Here is a 17,754-nt window from a genome sequence, read left to right as displayed (position 1 = left end):
TCTTGTTATTGTTGTTTTCTTTTAAATACATTTTTTGTATTCTTGTGACTTCCCTTCAGGTATCGTTCTGATGGCACCAAGAAGGACCCCATTAAAATCAGCTCTATGGTTGGTTGAGTTTTAGGACTGTCGCACTGGTTTAACATAAATATTTATAAAGAATATTAAAGAGATTTAAGGCCACATGGATCAACTGATAATAGTGACAGTAAATCAGAGTCAAAACTCAATTTGTTTGGGTTGTGGTTATGTTATGTGGCTAAAGTTTCCTCCTCAATCCTGTTATAAAATTGTTGTTCATTTAAATGGAACAGAGGCATCACAGCAATTCCATGTGCTCCAATTAAAATAATGAGTTTTTCTTCATTACATGTTTTATCTTTGGCATTTTTTTTATTATTTCTTTAAAAATTGGAATGGTCTTTTATTTAATGGAAAAAAAGATTGCATTTTAGATGATTAATTTTTTCCTCATCATTGTTCATACTTAAAAATGCCCTTTCCAGAGCTGGGGAGCAGAGGGGTACCACCTGTGGGTGATCCCCAACAAACAAGAGAGGAGGAGGCAGGAAGAACAGCCTGAGGCGGATGTGGTCGAACCTCCTCCGTCCTCCCTGCAGGCTGGCATACTGCAGTTCCAGTTCATCAAGAGTGCCCTCACAGTCAACCCCTGCACGGTGAGAGGAACGATGGAAACAAATGATCTGTTTTGTGTGTACACACACGTACGCACACATTAACAATTCATGCTCTGTTTGCTGCTCTGTCGGCTGTACAGAGTAACCAGGAGCAGGTGCTACTCCACGGCGAAGACCGCCTCTACCTGACCTGTGGTGACCCCACACAGGTCCACGGCACCTCTGACTCGCACCCACACACACACTTGAACCCGCACGACGGCAGCCCAATGCACCATGCCCCCAAACCCGACTCCTCTCTCTCTCAGGGACTCAGCACTTTACTGGGACACAAGCACTGGCACGTGGTCCAGGTGAGGATGCACCGTCACGAAGTGAAAAAACAACATGAAGGCACTGCTGCCTTGACCTGTTTTTTTGGATTCAGAGTTCTGAAATGCCTTCAGTTTTGCACAAACCATAGGAGTGCAGCCTCAGGCCATCCTTACAATATAATAAAGGCCTTATTTGCAGATCATTACGGGGTGTAGGACCTTGAATGTTAAGTGTAGATGATGGAAAAAAAAACATTTTTTTTTATCCATCAACTAACCATCAGTCTATTTTCAGAGTATATGCCGAATAGATCAGTCAATTAATAAACAAACTGTTTGAGCTCGGAAGAAAAATACCAGGAAATTTCAGTTGATATGAAGTGTAGTTCATTGTCTTTTATTTCTTTTCTTTTTTTTCTTATTCTTCTTTCTTATTTGTCCTCCAGATCCACAGCACATACCTAGAGAGCAACTGGCCTATACGGGTAAGTTTGTGAGGTGGCTTCCTGGTGCACAAAGTCAAATGTCAAGAAAGCTTTTTCCACAAATTTTATATGTTCATGCTGATTGAATTTGATGTTATGAGTGGAACATGTAAACATCTGGTACCACAAAACGGGTTAAAACAAACGCAGTTATCATTTCACTTCGGTCACATGGCTGCTCAGACTCTTAATGGCTACAATATAAATGGAGTTTGCAAAGCGGTGATGTTTGCAAAGTAAACTAATTATGCTGTGGTCACAATGTGTGTACATACAAAGCGTGAGCTAGAGAGAAAAGATGTAGAGTAAAAAAGTAACGTTCCTCTCTGGGAGCTTTGGGGGATCATATGCTGGCATGAGCCTGTAAAGCCTCGATTACGTGATTTATGGCTATACAAACAATTTTGAATTGATTTTACAATATGACAGTTTACATATAGTCAATATAAAAATGTCTGTAAAAAACTACCAACCATGTCTTTATTTTTTCTGTATATTTGTATTCTCTGTCGACACTTGAATGTAATCACAACATTGTTTGCCTTTTGAACACGTGTGTGTGTGTGTGTGTGTGTGTGTGTGTGTGTGTGTGTGTGTGTGTGTGTGTGTGTGTGTGTGTGTGTGTGTGTGTGTGTGTGTGTGTGTGTGTGTGTGTGTGTGTGTGTGTGTGTGTGTGTGTGTGTGTGTGTGTGTGTGTGTGTGTGTGTGTTTTTTGTGTACAGTTTGCAGCAATAGACACAGCAGGCCAGTGCATGGCTGTAGCAGGGAGGCGGGGCTTTGCACACTACTCCTTATTCACAAGGAAATGGAAACTGTTTGGAAATATCACTCAGGTATGTGACACTGTAACCTGGGGGACAAAAATCCAAATGTATCCCTCTCCGAAGTGTAATTACCTTTGAACAATGGTGCCTGGAAAGAGTTAACTTTTAGACTTGTGTGATTTTATTTTGTCCCGAATGAACATGCTGGCAGTTATCTCCACTTACCTAATGAAAATTAAATATAGACTTTAATGGCTATGTGGATCTATAACCAACAAAGCTAGCCTCTTTCACAAGCTAGAATTCATCAAGATTCAGGCTCCTGAAATATTCCACTTGTGTTTTTTTGTGTAAATAATAATACTAATGATTAATAGCACAATCCATGCAAAAAGTAAAGTATGAAACATTAATGATAATGATAGAACATAACTACTACTGGGTTAAGACAAGTCAGGAGAAGGCGATGGTAAAACGATGTGTCTTAATGTTTCTTTTGAACGTGTCAATAGATATAGAGCCCCTAAGTCATTCATCATGCTAACGTTGCTGTGTGTATTTTTCCGCAGGAGCAGAACATGGCTGTGACGGGAGGTCTGGCTTGGTGGAAAGACTTTGTGGTGGTGGCCTGCTACAATTTCATCGATCACCAGGAGCAGGTGAGGCTGAAGCCCCCCACTCACATCACCACTGTTCTCACGTCCCTCTTTTTCTTACTCTCTACAAGGATTTTTTTCATTGCTTGTCTCGTTATGACATCCTTCTCTCTCTCTCTCTCTCTCTCTGTTTTCCCCTCTGTGGACACAAGCTGAGGCTCTATCAACGCTCGTCCAACCTGGACAACGCCTTCGCCTCGGTCACCAAGCTGCACTCAGACACGCTGCTGCTAAACGTGTTCAGAGACATGGTCATCTTGTTTCGAGCCGACTGCTCCATCTGCCTCTATAGCTTAGAGAGGAGGAACGACAGGTTTGTATTTCCCACCTACATTTGGCTTCTACTACCTACATCTTCAACTTTATCTACACCACTGGCAGATGTTCAAATTGGGGATTGGATATAAGTCTTCACACCTAAGATCCCAAACGTTGAGTACCCAAAACAAATGCTGGTACTGTTTAGAGCTGACTGTTTCTTTGGCAAGCTGGTTACCGTTCTGCACATTCAGCATAGTTTTCGACATTTCACACGCTCTCCAGCACCAGGGAAATCCCTGGCACCGGTAGTCATAATAGTGTTAGGTAATAGGGTTACTCGGCTGCGTTTTCCCTCGGGAAAAGAGGCTTTTCGGTTAAAGCTGTTGACCTAAAACTTATCACATGACAGAGCCAGGCCTCAGCTTTGTGTCTGACATTGTTTGTAGTGAACAGTGTCTAGCAGGCGTCAGAACTTCAAATCTTTGTATAAATTGTAGTTTAATTTAGAGATTTAACTGTCCAGTCATATATTGAATAAATGTCACGAGGGAAATATTTCAGTATCGTACATCTTTTAAGTTCTTCCAGCTTGAAGAAGCAAGAAATTTAGATTCTCCAGAGCAGTCAAAAGCTTTAGCCTCTCAAATTTCTCTCAAGCTTTTTCAAACACCGTAGAGTTCAAGTAGTCGTCCAAATCTTCATCCTAGTCTCCTTCTCATGCATGAGGTGTTTTTATCTTCAAGTCATGATTCTGACTATACGTTTGTAGTGAGTTTGTGATTTGTCGTTCCAGTCCAACCCCGTCGGCCAGTGTGGAGTTGCTGCAGGAGGTGTCAATGTCTCGCTACATCCCTCACCCGGCCCTCGTGGTCTCGGTTACACTCACGTCCGTGCGCACAGAGACCGGCATCACATTGAAAGCCCCGCAGCAGGTAACACAGGAGCAGATAGACAGAACAGACACACACTAAATCTCAGTAGGTGCATGTTCATTCGTGAATTATACGTGTTTGTGCGTGTGTGTGTCTGTGTGTATCCGTTCCAGGCCTGCATGGCAGAAAGCATCATGTTGAATCTGGCCGGCCAGTTGATCATGCTACAGAGGGACCGTTCAGGTCCACAGGTACGAGAGAAGGAGACGCCTGCTAATAATAAGAAGCTGGTGAGTCCAAACACTGAGAAGTGAATATGATTTTACATATTTGTTAAGGATTCCCTGTAACAGTTTTCTTTGTTTGTTTGTTTTCTTCTCCAGCTACCATTTTGTCCCCCTGTGGTGTTGGCCCAGTGTGTGGAGAACGTGTGGACCACCTGTCGCACCAACAGGAAGAAGCGACACCTGCTGGAAGCCCTGTGGTTGTCGTGTGGTGAAGCGGGCATGAAAGTGTGGCTGCCGTTGTTCCCCCGGGACCACCGCAAGCCCCACTCCTTTCTCTCCAGGCGCATCATGCTGCCCTTCCACATCAACATCTACCCTCTGGCTGTGCTGTTCGAGGACGCCCTGGTGCTGGGGGCTACCAACGAGAGTGTGCTCTACGACGGGCTGCAGGGCTCCACAGAGCCACTGGAGGCGCTGTTCCCTTACTGCACCGTCGAGAGGACCTCCCAGATCTACCTCCACCACATCCTCAGGCAGCTGCTGGTTCGCAACCTGGGTGAACAGGTACGTGGAGCCTCACATAATCATCTTGGCTATTTTGAGGAGAAAAACTCAAATATGTAACTCATCCCCAGTCTGCACATAAACTTAGTCCATGTTCCTTGTCCCCACAGGCTTTGATGCTGGCTCAGTCATGTGCCTCCCTCCCCTACTTCCCTCACGTCATGGAGCTGATGGTACACGTGGTCCTGGAAGAAGAGGCCACGTCTCGGGAGCCCATCCCCGACCCTCTTCTGCCCACCGTGGCCAAGTTCATCACAGAGTTCCCCCTCTTCCTTCAGACCATAGTCCACTGTGCCAGGAAGACGGAGTACGCGCTGTGGAACTACCTGTTTGCCGCCGTGGGAAACCCCAAAGATCTGTTTGAGGAGTGTCTCATGGCCCAAGACCTAGACACGGCGGCGTCTTATCTGATTATACTGCAGGTAGAGATACGGCTGAGATGATCAAACGTTTTCAGCTTAGGACAGAAATAAAACCAAGTCTTATTCATTGTCCGAAAACAAATAAAAATCACCATTCACCTGAATTTTTAATGTAAAGTCTGTCTCTTCTTCTGTTCCTTTCTTTTTTTAAGAACATGGAGGTTCCAGCAGTGAGCAGGCAGCACGCCACACTCCTCTTCAACACGGCGTTGGAACAGGGCAAGTGGGACTTGTGCCGGCACATGATCCGATTCCTCAAAGCCATTGGCTCAGGGGAGATGGAGACTCCGCCCCCAACACCCACCACTCAGGTGAGCAAGTTCAAATCATCACAAGACAAGTTTTTATCCTTTTCTGATCTTTGAATCTAGCTATATAAATCTGTCCCCACATTCTGAAAAAAATGAAATGTTCAGAGCCGTAATCCCAAGAATCCTTTGCTGGATTTTGCAACTTAATCCACGTCCAGGCAAAATCTAAAAAATCTTATTTAAATGTTTTCATCTATCCACACTGAAAGGGAAGAAACATTGAGATATGTTTAGGGCTTTTTCTGCAATCTAGTTTACTGCCATTTTTTAACTTTTGGCTGTCAACTTATTTTGTTTTGAGCAAGAAGCATGGTACATCTTGGTTTGTATCCACAAACATTTTTACTATGAACTATAATATTGCTACGGATAAAATTAAACCTGATGATGTGTGTCTCTCCTATAGGAACCCAGCTCAACTGGAGGTTTTGAGTTCTTCAGAAATCGCAGCATTAGTTTGTCTCAGTCGGCAGACGCCATCGCTACAGGAAAGTTCAACCTGCAGAAGACCTTCAGTATGCCCACTGGACCCTCTGCTAAAGGGTATGGACACACACACACACACACACTCAATGGAGATTGTGATTGACTACTCTGTTTTGGTGTTTTAACTGAACGTTTCCACATTTTCATTGCTGTCCCTCCTTCTCCCTCTGACAGTCGGGACGCGGAGTGCGCAGAAAACATGTACATCGACATGATGCTCTGGCGCCATGCCCGCCACCTCCTGGAGCAGGTACGCCTCCGCGACCTGGGCTGCTTCTCGGCGCAGCTGGGCTTCGAGCTCATCGGCTGGCTGTGCCGCGAGCGGAACCGCGTGGCCCACGTCGACGATTTTGTCTCGGCGCTGAAGAGGCTCCACAAGGACTTCCTCTGGCCGTTCCCCGTCATCCCCGTGGGAAGCCTCAGTTCGCCCCTGAAGAACGGACGGTGTCGCGCAGGTGAGGGACAGGATCCAGGCAACACACAGGGGGTCTCAAGGAAACTGACCAAACCATATAACCATGTGCTGCTGGTTTTCCACATCATACGTCCCTGAAACATTGAAGTTAGACTGTAGCTGATGCAACACAGTGATTATGAAGTCAAAAGAAATTGATCCTTCAATCCTTAAAATTTTTGAATAATGTGCATCAATAAGCACATTAATATTAGACCATGACGTCTCTGCAGCCCCAGATCATAAATTAACCTTTGACTCAGTGCCAATCTCAATTTTTCGAGGGTTTGATTTTGTGTGTGGTTTTTTTTGTTCTTTAAGTGCTGAGCTCACGGCTGTTGAAGTCGCAGTCGGCCGACAGCCTGTTGAACAGCGACATGGACACAGCGCCCCCTCAGGCCGCTCCCTCCAACCACACCTGGCTGGACGGGCTGGAGCAGGAGGGCAAAGACATGGACACGGCATCGTCCGCTCACTCCAACCAGCACTCGCCTCAGACGCACGATGCCTTCCTGTCACTACTCACCAACAAAGGTAATAAGATCAGAACAGGTCATTCATGTCCATTCATGGACGCTCTTGTAAAATAAAATGGTGATTAGGTTCAATTTTCTTTTTACCTTCTTCTTTCCATGCTCGTCTCCCTCTAGTGGAGGAGTACAGCATCGGCTCGGCCACGGACCTGACGGAGACCAGCTCGGTGGTGGACGGCGATTGGATGATGGTGGACGAGAACTCGTCCACTCTGAGCCTGAGCCAGGCCGAGCTGGAGCACATCTCCATGGAGCTGGCCAACAAGGGCCCGCACAAGTCACAGGTGCAGCTCAGGTGAGTCAGCCGCCATCTCGTTTTTATCATCCGGCCTTATTTCAACGCGGAAAAACCAAAAGCCTGGTAACTCTGAACGCCTTTGCCTCTCCTGCGTCCCTCAGGTACCTGCTCCACGTGTTCATGGAGGCCGGCTGTCTGGAGTGGTGCGTGGTGCTCGGACTGATCTTGCGGGACACGAACGTGATCAAGCAGGTGATCTGCTTCCTGGACAGCCCAGAGGTTCCTCAGGAAACTGTGAAGAGTGTCCGGAGCGGCTTATTGGCTGTAGACACATGGGCCTCCACTGACTGGTGGGTAGAACAGCTCCTGTCCAGATGTGTGTTTGTCGCTCCTGTCCATTTCTTTATCCGACGACAGCATTATGCTTTCTGGTTTCCAGTCCGTCCCTCGGAGGAAATTTTTCAAATGTGGTACAAATGTTCAGTTGGACTCAAGATTAAACTGATTCGATTTTTGGTGCTCAAAGGTCAAGCTAACTGTGACCTCACAAACCCCTTTTCTTCCTTGTGAATATGGAAAAAAGTTGTGTATGTATGCTAACCTTTTCCTCTCCGCCGACTCTCCTCTCTCTCCAGCCTGGGATACAAACCGTTCCTCAACCTGATCCAGCCGCAGCTGCAGCAGCTGATGGACTCGGCGTCTGAGCAGGTGCAGCCAGAGGCCTTCCAGCCGACCGGCCAGAGCTCCAAGCTCGGCGGCCCCGAAGGTCCGGGGAGCGCCGTCGCTGGGCCCCGACCCGAGGACAGCAGAGGGGCGGCGGCTCCGCTGGGCCTCGCCCTGCCCCCCCTAGAACCCGCAGGGGGGTTTTCTCGCCCGCCTTCCGACGACTGTCCCCCCGAGCAGACGGAGGAGCAGGGGGACGAGGAGGGAACGTACGATTGCACCTTGTCCTGAACCGAGGGGGCCTCCTCTTGGACTCTAACCTGTGAACTGGAGCCCCCCCGGAGGGAAAAAGAGGAGGAAGCATGGGCTGACTGGAAATAGATTATATTTACGTGTGCTTGCGTGCGTGTGAAAGTACTTCCCCCAAGTCCTTACAGTCAGTATTATCCACTCTTCAGATTTGTGCTTTGCGTCGACGAGAGCCCTGTGGATACTGAGCGACCAGAGAGCAAAGTACCCCGACTGACAGGGAGACGTCACAGCACAACCGGACATGGAGTCCGACTCCCGTCCAAAAGGCCTCACTTCATCAAAATGTTCTGCTAGAAAAAAAAACAGATCACCTGTGTGTGTGGAAGCTTTAGACCAGTGCAGGAGGACACCAGGTTTTTTTGTGTAATTTTTCTTTAATTCAAGTGCAATTGGAGACTTTGATTTTTTTTTTCTTCACTGTCCCGACAAAAAGCTCCATTGTTTCCTTCAGTTAAATCAAACAACGCAAGAATTCCGCTCAAAGACAAACAAACCCAAGTGTTTTGATCGCAGCCTCACGCTACGTTGCTCAGCATCATGTAGAACAAAAGCTCTCGTCACAAAGCGTTTTTTCAATACGCACTGGTGTGTGTGTGTGTGTGTGTGTGTGTGTGTGTGCGTGCGTGCGCGCGCTTTCATACCTCATTTGACTTAAAAAAAAAGATATTTTTCAATAATGTAACAAGTGTACAGGATAACATTATTTTTCTATCAACTTCACCCTCGTCCCCTCCCACGAGTCTAATCATGAAAAAAAAAATTTGCTCACGGTTATGAATTCTATGTCATTTGCGTTTTACCACTGATCATCAGTACCTGCGCTCATGTGTTTTTCACGCCCCTGACCTTGCTGATGTCCAGGCAGGTGTGACGGCAGAATCAGCCGCCTGAGCTGAGCAGATTTAAAGCTGTAGAGAGATGAAGGTTTTTGGGGTTGAACGGATGCTATAAAAACCAAATCATACAATACTTTATCCAGCTATTAAACAGAGATTTGGGTTTGAATCTTAGTCTTGAGAGGTTCAAAACGTTCTTCCTCTCGAGGCAGATCATCAGCTGAAGATTGCGTAATATTCAAACCATTCCACTTGATTTGTAACCTAAACCTTTTGCGGCAAGAGCACAATATAATTCCCTCGTCGGAGGCTTTAATAGGGATACGTCAGTTTGTTCTGAAAACCTAGGATGAACTTGACGTTCCTCATTGCCTCGCCGTGGTTATGTGATAATTTTATTCAACCTTCGTCATCTGATCAGGGCTCAACATTTCATTTAGTCCATCGTGCATAGACAACGACCACCAGTTCACACGCCTCTGCGTGCTCCTGTGTGGACTTCTGAACGCATGTGACCACATTGTATTGACGACTGATCGACATGGAATTGATTTTAATCGTATTAGTTGTCATTATTACCATTATTTATTGGCATTATAGCGGAATGATCATTGCTGAACTGATACCTGGAGATGTGCTTGTGGTGTTTTTTTAATTACTGATGACTTTTACCCTCCTAGTTAATCAAAGTCACGTATTGGCTCTCGAACCATAAGCACCAAAAGGTTTATCACAGTTAAACGTCAGTATTATGTTGTGCGATGAATTGAAATGTTACTCCGCTTCATTTTTTGTTGTCCCTACTTCTGTTTTATTTTTCCCTCATATATTTGCTTTTACTTTTCCCGTTTACCAAATCATACCTGTACACACATTTTTACTCTTGTCAGTGAGTACAAAGATGAGTTGGGTGTGACATCTGTTGAAAGTTAAGATTTCTTCAGTAGGTTTCTCTTTTTATTGAATTGAATTAGAAAAAAAAGGGCAAAAGTGACTTTGCTGATGTGCTGTTGTCACGGCAGCGTGAAATCCGTCTCCGCTCTACAGCTCCACCTCGCTGCTCCGCTGTAAAGCTTTACTTGACTTGAAAACGGTGACTTGATGAACCAAAGACTTTTCACGTCCAGAGGCCTTCTGTTTTTTTTAAAGTGGTCGCTTCGATTGAGTGCTCGAGTCGTCATGCAGAGGGAACACACACACACACACACACACACACACACACACACACACACACACACACACACACACACACACACACACACACACACACACACACACACACACACACACACACACACACACACACACACACACACACACACACACACACACACACACACACACACACCCTCTCTCTCTCTCTCATTAGAAACATAGCCATCAATGCTCAGACACTAACGCTGACGTCACATGAGATAATTTTGACCGGACATCAGTGTTCCAGATCTTTTATGGTTTCCCCTCTCTGCGGGCGAGGGCGGCTCAGTCAGGTGTGTCTCGAGGTACGTGGGTCACGTTCGCTCCAACGTGGACAGTGCCCCCTCCCTCTCCCTCCCTCTGCCCCGTGTACAGTTTTAAAAGTGTTGCCTGTGTCCTGACTCGTTTCTTCGGCAGGATTCAGCAGATATCCTCAATGCAGTGTAAAGATTCTCTCTTGTACATTTGCCTTTTTCTACTCGTGTTTGGTTTTCTACTTCATTTTTTTTTTCTTCTCCTTCTTGTACATAAAGATCAATAAATTATTTTTAAAAATGCTTTCGCAGCCTCATTGTGATTAAAACCGACCAGGTGTTTGGTTGTGTGCGTCCCATGAAATGGACGTGTTGTTAACAGACATAACAGACAAACCAACACTGATGTAACAAGCGTTTTTTTTATTTGCTGTACAATTGTTAGTATAATTCAAGCTTTTTTTTTTGCATAAAATATAAAATCATCCCAACCATTCAACAGATGGATACCCTGTGAACCGGGTCGAGCCCCAAAGTCACAACAATCGATTCTAACTAACGGACACAAATGCATTTTTTTTTTTTTAAAGCAAAACAGCAGTTTAAAAGGAGAAACTTATTTTGAAGTGTCTCAAATCACAAAAAAATCAGTCATGTTATAAAAAATAGCCTTAATTTAAATTTTAGAAAAAAATTATTTTAGAGAAACAGGAACGAGTGACAAATCAAGATGTTGTGGGGGGAAACTGGTAATAAAACAAAATATATATATATAAAAAAAAAAATTCAACAAAAGGCATTAAGACGTTTAAATAGATATGTTGGAATAGATTCCTGTCGAACTTTCTCGAGCTGATATGGACATTTGGACGTAGCTTCATTTTCATCACAAGTTGGTCAAGGGAGAAAACAAATACCTAAATAACGCACTGTGCGGTGCTTGTTTCAAACTGAATTATATTATAAAACTTGGGATTCTGTTTTTCTGCAAAGATTTAAATTCACTTCATCCCCCAAAGTTTTTTTTTCTTCTCAAGTTCGGCCCTGCAGCGGTGCTCGGTGTGCAGTAGCCGTGAGAGCACCGACGGCGTAGGATGAGCCATTTCACAGCCTTTTGCGTCGAACGTCTCCCCGCTCCGTCCTACACTCGCTCCTGTGTTCTCACTTTGTAATTCATCCACTGTTCAGTGTTATAGGTGTAAAGAAAAAAAAGTTAAATTGTCACATTTCTGCAGTGACTTGAAATGATCAGTAACTCTGGTTGCGTCTGTTTCAAGTCTTTTCACCCACTGACAAAACTCAAACGACAACAACACTAAACAAATTATTTTTTTTTAGAAAAATATTCATTTACATTTGTTAATAAAGCTTTTTCTCCCGCAGACACGCTGCATATCTGCTGCAGAATATTGACTGCGCTGCACAGCCAGACGTGCAGACACACACACAGAGCAGTGTGGGTGTGTGTGTTAGCTGGAGGTCCTTTGTAAAATACGTGGCTTAATTCAGCTTTGAAGACTTTTCTCTGATATGAGGTTTGTTATTTGCAGGCGCCTCCTCGCTGGATGTTAAATCTAAGGACAAAAGCTAAGAGGCCGACTTTACAGTCCAACATGTCGCACGCATCACTTCCTGCTTCGTCAACCGCTCTGCTCACTGATTGACCATTCATCTAAGTCAAAATAAAAAAGCGCCCCCGGACCTCAGAGGGTGAGGTGGATGATGCCGATCACAGCAGCAGGACGGGGCAGCACCTTGTGATCAGATCGTTTCGGTCGACTGATGTTTCCAAGTTCGAAAATTAACTCTCAAACCCCCTTGTTTCCCTAATGTGGACTCCAACGCAGTGACTCTAAATCTCTAATCACGTTTTACAGAAGATGCGTGAAAGAAAGAGCGTCCTCTGATGATCTGTTCACAAACTGCCGACTGCTATTGATTTCAACTTCCCAACCGGCACCAGTTAGCGTAGAAGTGCAGTACAGTGCGGAACTTGATAGCTTTAAAGACCACGACGATGTTTTTTGTCTTTGTAAGCAAAACCTTGAGGTCTCCATCACGTCGGATCTCTTATTCTGTGTAACTCGCAAGGCCACGTCACCGGGGGGCGTAACACGAGGTGGACTGAAGAAGATGACTTTCTCTCAGTTCATCTCCCGAGTGCAAATATAATCTCCCAGGTTTTTAATGACCTGATGTGAAAACGTCCGGACAAACAACAAGCAGCTGTTTGACTTTGTGTGCGCGTGTATGTGTGTGTGTGTATGTGTGTGTGTGTGTGAGAGTTTTAGCAGATTTCAGCGAAACACTGAGGATGAATCTATTAATCTCCACTTTGCGTTAGATAGAGGCAGTCCACCTATAAACTTTAATCTCTCTAACGTTCGACCATCATATTTCTAACAACATTCAAACCAGTCCATTAATAACTCCTATCTTGGTGTCGGACATTAAGTATTTGATGCAGTGGTTACACTGACTGTTACATGTCCGATGAGATTTACTGTGTGGACACGTGTTAAAACTGTTCATACTAACTGGATTGTAGCTGTGATATGCGAATTATTGACAATAAAGATGCAGCTCCACTTGAGATTAGAAGCAAATTTAGGAAAACACCAAAGGAATTTGTGGACACAACAAGCCGTCTTCAGAAGCACCAAAACATAATTGTACATTTTTTCAATAGATTTCGGCAAAAACTAACTTTCAAGAGAAATAAGCAGAAAATCCTCCATTTTGAGAAGGTTGACACAAACCAGACATTTCTCGCAGCGACAAGTCCGTGTGTGTGTGTGTGTGTGTGTGTGTGTGTGTGTGTGTGTGTGTGTGTGTGTGTGTGTGTGTGTGTGTGTGTGTGTGTGTGTGTGTGTGTGTGTGTGTGTGTGTGTGTGTGTGTTTCCGTGTTTCCTTGTGAGTTCTGATCTCATCGAATCTTAAAAACTTTGACAAACCTTGACATTTAGAATCCGGCCCACAGGCACGCCAGGCTCCCTGACAGTGAAAAGCAGCATCCTCGTCGAACCCCGTTAAAACAAAAACGGGTACGACTTGCTGCAAATTAGTGGTCATTAGTGAGGAGGAGGAGCAATTCACAGTTTGATTAAACCGATACAGAAAGTGTTTTCACGTATCCCAGCGAGAGGGCGGCGACGATAAGTGAATTTCAAAGTGTCAAAGTTTCCAGTTAGAGTCAGAGGAAGGGTTCAAATAAAACCAGGTCTTCACCTTTCCTCCCTGAACAGATCCGTCAGTCTGTCACTCGGCCACAGTGCAGTGCAGATTGTGGTGTGATTGTGTTATTTTGTCTGCAGAGGAAGCCAGAGAGGCATCTGGTCCGACGAGTAGTTTGCCGATTAAGACGTGAGCAGCGGAGGAAACCTTGCGACGTGATTCATTTTGGAAAGTGTGTTAGCATGAGGGAGGAAGATGTGAAGAGGCAGTGGGCAAGAGGGAGAGTGAGGAGGCAAAGGCACGACAAATTGAGTTTTAAAAATCAAAGAAGAAGAAAATCTTAACCCCTTTTAGTTTCACTAGCTGAGTAGTGAGCACAAGGCTTGTGTTGGTCTGTGAGCTCTCTGCTCAGCTTACCTCCGGCGTGTCTCGGCACATCCTCCTGCTCGGTTAGCTACGAGGCCTCACTGACACAGTGATGTGGGGTCTCTCAGGCAGACTGGGAGGGAGTGTGAGTGTGTGTGTGTGTGTGTGTGTGTGTGTGTGTGTGTGTGTGTGTGTGTGTGTGTGTGTGTGTGTTAAGGTTTGTGTGTTTGTGTCAGAGTGAAAAAGGCAGCAGGGCCGGTTCCCCCCAGTGCTGTTGCTCGATATCGCCTTGTCTCTGCCTCTGGGGCCCCCGCGGCCCCCTCGGCTCTCGTCAGTGTCAGCCTCCGCGGCGATGTGCAAGTCCCTCAGTATCGGTACATGTCATAGGTGCTGACCCAGAATGAGGGGAAAGCCCACGTGGGGAACCTGTGGAGGATTTCCTCCAGCTGAGCAGTCCGCTGGTCCTCCCCGAAGAAATAGTGGGAGGAGATGGCGACGGAGATCATCCCCTCGGGGCCCGACGGGTCCGGATCCCTCGGAGGCTGACGGAGGAAAAAGGAAAGAATGTTGGCACGGGCACAGGTATGTTGCGTGTTGGCTTATAGTAATGGATTTCACAGAGTCTTTAAAGAGTCACAGGGTTCATTTCAATGTGTAAGAAGTAGCCAGGGGGACGGGGCAGCCCCTTTAATGCATTTCAATTTAAATCTCCCCGACGGGAGTTTAAAGGGTTTCACATGACATTCAAACACAATCCAACGTTGTCCTTGCAGGAGCGAATCCCCTGCAGAAATTCAACCAGTCAAGTTGTTGTTAACATTCATGTCTTTTGCAGGAATTACATTTTTTTAAAAAAAATGTATTTCGTCAGTTTTCTAACGAGAAGAAATCGGCATCCCAGAGCAGCTAATTTACACGCTAACAGAAAGTGCTTGTTTCCCAAAATGTCTCACTATTTTTGTAAGTACACAAGTTATAACAAATCTGCAATATTAATGAGAGATACTTTGAATATACTACATTGATTGAAAGTCTTGATTATAATTATTTTGTATCTTTTTTTGGGGGACAATTTCATGAAAAGGGGTCTGGCAGGAAAATGTCCGGAACAACATGTGTGGACATTTGTGTTCACACAAATAAACCCGAAAAGTTCAAGAAAATGTCTGGACTGAAAGCAGCTATAGAGAAACACTGATTCTTTTCCAGGATTCGCCTCCACTCCCCATGAACAAAAAAGCAGTGGAAAAACAAAACGCAACAGAGAAAAAGAAGTGCAGACATCCCCTTTTACCGGAACATGAGTACCTGTATTTCAAACCAAAAGGTCCATGTTGGGGCGTCAAGGCCGTGAGAGTAGAAGATGAAATATTCTCCGCTCAGGTCAAACTGAGGAGTCCCGTCGCCAAAGGACCAGGTGGAGAGGCTCGCTCCTCGGTGAGGCATCAGATACAGAGACATGTGGCTGGGACCTGCACGGGACCATACGGGACATAGTGACAAACACGTGAAGTCGACGTGCACAGTTGCACACATACACATCCAGATTGGCCAGGTGATGACCAATTGACTTTTCTTTCAAAATGGCGCCACACTTTTCTACAGCAGACTGAGTCTCTTCTAGCTTCTCAGCCTGTGGTGGTAACATGAAGAGCTCCTGACCTTTGGCCCTGAAGGTCATCTTGACCGTCCCCCAGCTGGTCTCCTCTCTGGACACGAGGCTAAACTCCAGCGGAGAGCTGGGAGACACTTCTGGGGCGGGGAGGTACCAGTTCTTCCTGCAAATACGCCAGAATACTCCAGGTGAGCATGGATACAAAGAATGCAAAGTCTAGACATGAAGACAATATCATTGAATTAATATAAAAAGAAAAAACAAAAGCTTTGTTACTGACTTGCTGAGGAACTTCACCGGCAGGAACCAGGGGTAACCACAGAAGGGCCGGTCCTCTCGACAGCGGGTGCGGATGCTGTCGTTGATCTCGGGGATGTGGGGCGTGATGTGCTGTATGCCCGTGTAATCAAAACTGTTTATCCAGAGTCCCGAGTCCCGGCTCTCCACCTGGCCCTGCAGGTTGTGGAACGTCCTCGTCGTGTGCTGCGGAGAGGGGGAGGGGGATCAAAATGTTTTTTGATCAACCCTCTACAGCTGCTTTACTGGGATATTTTTATCTTCCAGCTGGAATAACTTTGCTCTCTGTGCTTTATACGAGCAGGTGGACGAGTCACATTGGTGTACTTTTGCTTGCGATTACAAAAACATGTGCAGATATGTAGTGTGTGAATTGTCTCGATTACAAAAAAGATGCAACGGAACGATCTGTTTCACATGTTCCCATCTAGAGAACGCATTAGCTGTTCTCCCATTAGATTTCAGTGTTTATTATTATAATATAATTGTTACTTGTGGGATTGGTTTGGTTTGTCTGTTTGATTGTTAGCAGGATTACTCAGAAAGCTTTAGAAGAATCACAGATAGGTCTCTGCCATGGTAACGGGCGATGCGGATCTGGATCCAGGATTCTTCACCATTGCAAAAGGGATTGTTCTGCCATTGTTTGACGTCTGAGCTCTCTCTGTGCTCTTTAATTTTTCTTTCAGTCAAATTTTTTTTCTTCATTCGAAAGGAGGCTTTTTTTTTTACACACAATTATTGAAATAATTCAATAGTTAGATTTACAGAAGCTTTATTATCCAGATGGACCTTTCAGAGAGGAAAATGTCAATGTACATAGGTTTTCACATATTTGTGCTTCTGTGAGTGTGTGTGTGTGTGTGTGTGTGTGTGTGTGTGTGTGTGTGTGTCTGTGGAAGCTGTGGTTCTGAACCTGCAGAAAGACTCGTTTGGGCCGGGGGCTGTCTGGACTGCCTGAATACGGGAAGAAGAAGCCACAGGACATCAACAGGAACACGACGATGAAGACTGAGGCGAGACTGGCCAGGATCCACTTAGTGCTCCGTACCAAGTAAATGAAATGAAGCTGAGGCAGACGAGAAAATACTGCATGTTAGAGGGGGAGGACAATTTACAACAGTGAGATGCTAACTTTGCATCAAATTCAATCATTGTTGTACATCGTGTGAGAATACTCACAAAGAAAGAGGAGAGGAAGATGGTGGCGAGGGTGACAAGGGAGGCCAGCACCACCTCGGGGGGGATTTCTGTGCCACTGCGACCCATGATTGGGGTGAAAATCTCAAACACCACCCAGATAAGGAACATGAAGTGGACATATGGCAACGCCAGGCCCAGCAGGTAGAGCACGCTGTACTTCACTGAAGCTCCTGCAGAAAAGAACAAAAATATATGGGGAGGTTAGCGTATCCTGCTTGTGATCTTCTGGCTCTGAAGCAGCTTTGAGAATCCCTCTCTAATCCATCGTTAACTTATCGTCTTTCTGTTGTCACTCAGTCTGTGTCTTCTGCACAAATGTTTACGGTTTTATTCAGAAGATATTTGGAACCTCGTGCATGAGAGGAAGCATGACGTCACAGCTGGAGAACAGTTACCCCTAACCCTAAAATGATGCAGTGATGACATGTTGAAGGAAAAGTGTTTTCTGATCTCTCACAGATGAATTTCAAAACTTAATTTGCCATTAAGGCTGAGATCATCTTATACAATTTTCACATCACTTTTACATATGATTAGAAAAAGAATCCTGCTGCCTGTGGTTTAATGTCTAGCAGAGTTAAAGAACAAAATTACAAAATGTTAATGTAAGCC

The 17,754-nt window shown here is 45.2% G+C and overlaps 2 protein-coding genes across 4 annotated transcripts in view; one reads left to right on the top strand and one right to left on the bottom strand.

Moving 5' to 3' along the window:
* Nucleotides 1-10,790, top strand: part of ric1 (RIC1 homolog, RAB6A GEF complex partner 1) — a 30,637-nt gene extending 19,847 nt beyond the window's left edge. For both annotated transcript variants that reach the window (XM_035607425.2, XM_035607424.2), the window contains exons 10-27: nucleotides 60-108; nucleotides 507-677; nucleotides 779-991; nucleotides 1,399-1,437; nucleotides 2,160-2,270; nucleotides 2,771-2,860; nucleotides 3,010-3,170; nucleotides 3,912-4,050; nucleotides 4,164-4,280; nucleotides 4,374-4,781; nucleotides 4,892-5,203; nucleotides 5,356-5,514; nucleotides 5,921-6,057; nucleotides 6,175-6,455; nucleotides 6,776-6,988; nucleotides 7,105-7,282; nucleotides 7,387-7,575; nucleotides 7,861-10,790. In XM_035607425.2, the coding sequence (XP_035463318.1) occupies nucleotides 60-108; nucleotides 507-677; nucleotides 779-991; nucleotides 1,399-1,437; nucleotides 2,160-2,270; nucleotides 2,771-2,860; nucleotides 3,010-3,170; nucleotides 3,912-4,050; nucleotides 4,164-4,280; nucleotides 4,374-4,781; nucleotides 4,892-5,203; nucleotides 5,356-5,514; nucleotides 5,921-6,057; nucleotides 6,175-6,455; nucleotides 6,776-6,988; nucleotides 7,105-7,282; nucleotides 7,387-7,575; nucleotides 7,861-8,179 (3,286 nt within the window). In that variant the 3' untranslated portion in view covers nucleotides 8,180-10,790. The remainder of the gene's footprint in view (nucleotides 1-59; nucleotides 109-506; nucleotides 678-778; nucleotides 992-1,398; nucleotides 1,438-2,159; nucleotides 2,271-2,770; nucleotides 2,861-3,009; nucleotides 3,171-3,911; nucleotides 4,051-4,163; nucleotides 4,281-4,373; nucleotides 4,782-4,891; nucleotides 5,204-5,355; nucleotides 5,515-5,920; nucleotides 6,058-6,174; nucleotides 6,456-6,775; nucleotides 6,989-7,104; nucleotides 7,283-7,386; nucleotides 7,576-7,860) is intronic.
* Nucleotides 10,791-10,890: 100 nt separating this feature from the next.
* LOC118284596 (endoplasmic reticulum metallopeptidase 1) overlaps nucleotides 10,891-17,754 on the bottom strand; it is a 19,151-nt gene continuing 12,287 nt past the window's right edge. For both annotated transcript variants that reach the window (XM_035607428.2, XM_035607429.2), the window contains exons 10-15: nucleotides 17,122-17,312; nucleotides 16,856-17,008; nucleotides 15,923-16,125; nucleotides 15,690-15,805; nucleotides 15,336-15,499; nucleotides 10,891-14,569 (exon numbers count right to left, since the gene is read on the bottom strand). In XM_035607428.2, the coding sequence (XP_035463321.1) occupies nucleotides 14,393-14,569; nucleotides 15,336-15,499; nucleotides 15,690-15,805; nucleotides 15,923-16,125; nucleotides 16,856-17,008; nucleotides 17,122-17,312 (1,004 nt within the window). In that variant the 3' untranslated portion in view covers nucleotides 10,891-14,392. The remainder of the gene's footprint in view (nucleotides 14,570-15,335; nucleotides 15,500-15,689; nucleotides 15,806-15,922; nucleotides 16,126-16,855; nucleotides 17,009-17,121; nucleotides 17,313-17,754) is intronic.

The sequence above is a fragment of the Scophthalmus maximus genome, chromosome 20 (genome assembly GCF_022379125.1).
Source record: "Scophthalmus maximus strain ysfricsl-2021 chromosome 20, ASM2237912v1, whole genome shotgun sequence".
In the NCBI taxonomy this organism is placed as follows: Eukaryota; Metazoa; Chordata; class Actinopteri; order Pleuronectiformes; family Scophthalmidae; genus Scophthalmus; species Scophthalmus maximus.
The sequence above is the reverse complement of the archived record's forward strand: the minus strand, read 5'-3'. Positions and strand labels throughout refer to the sequence as shown.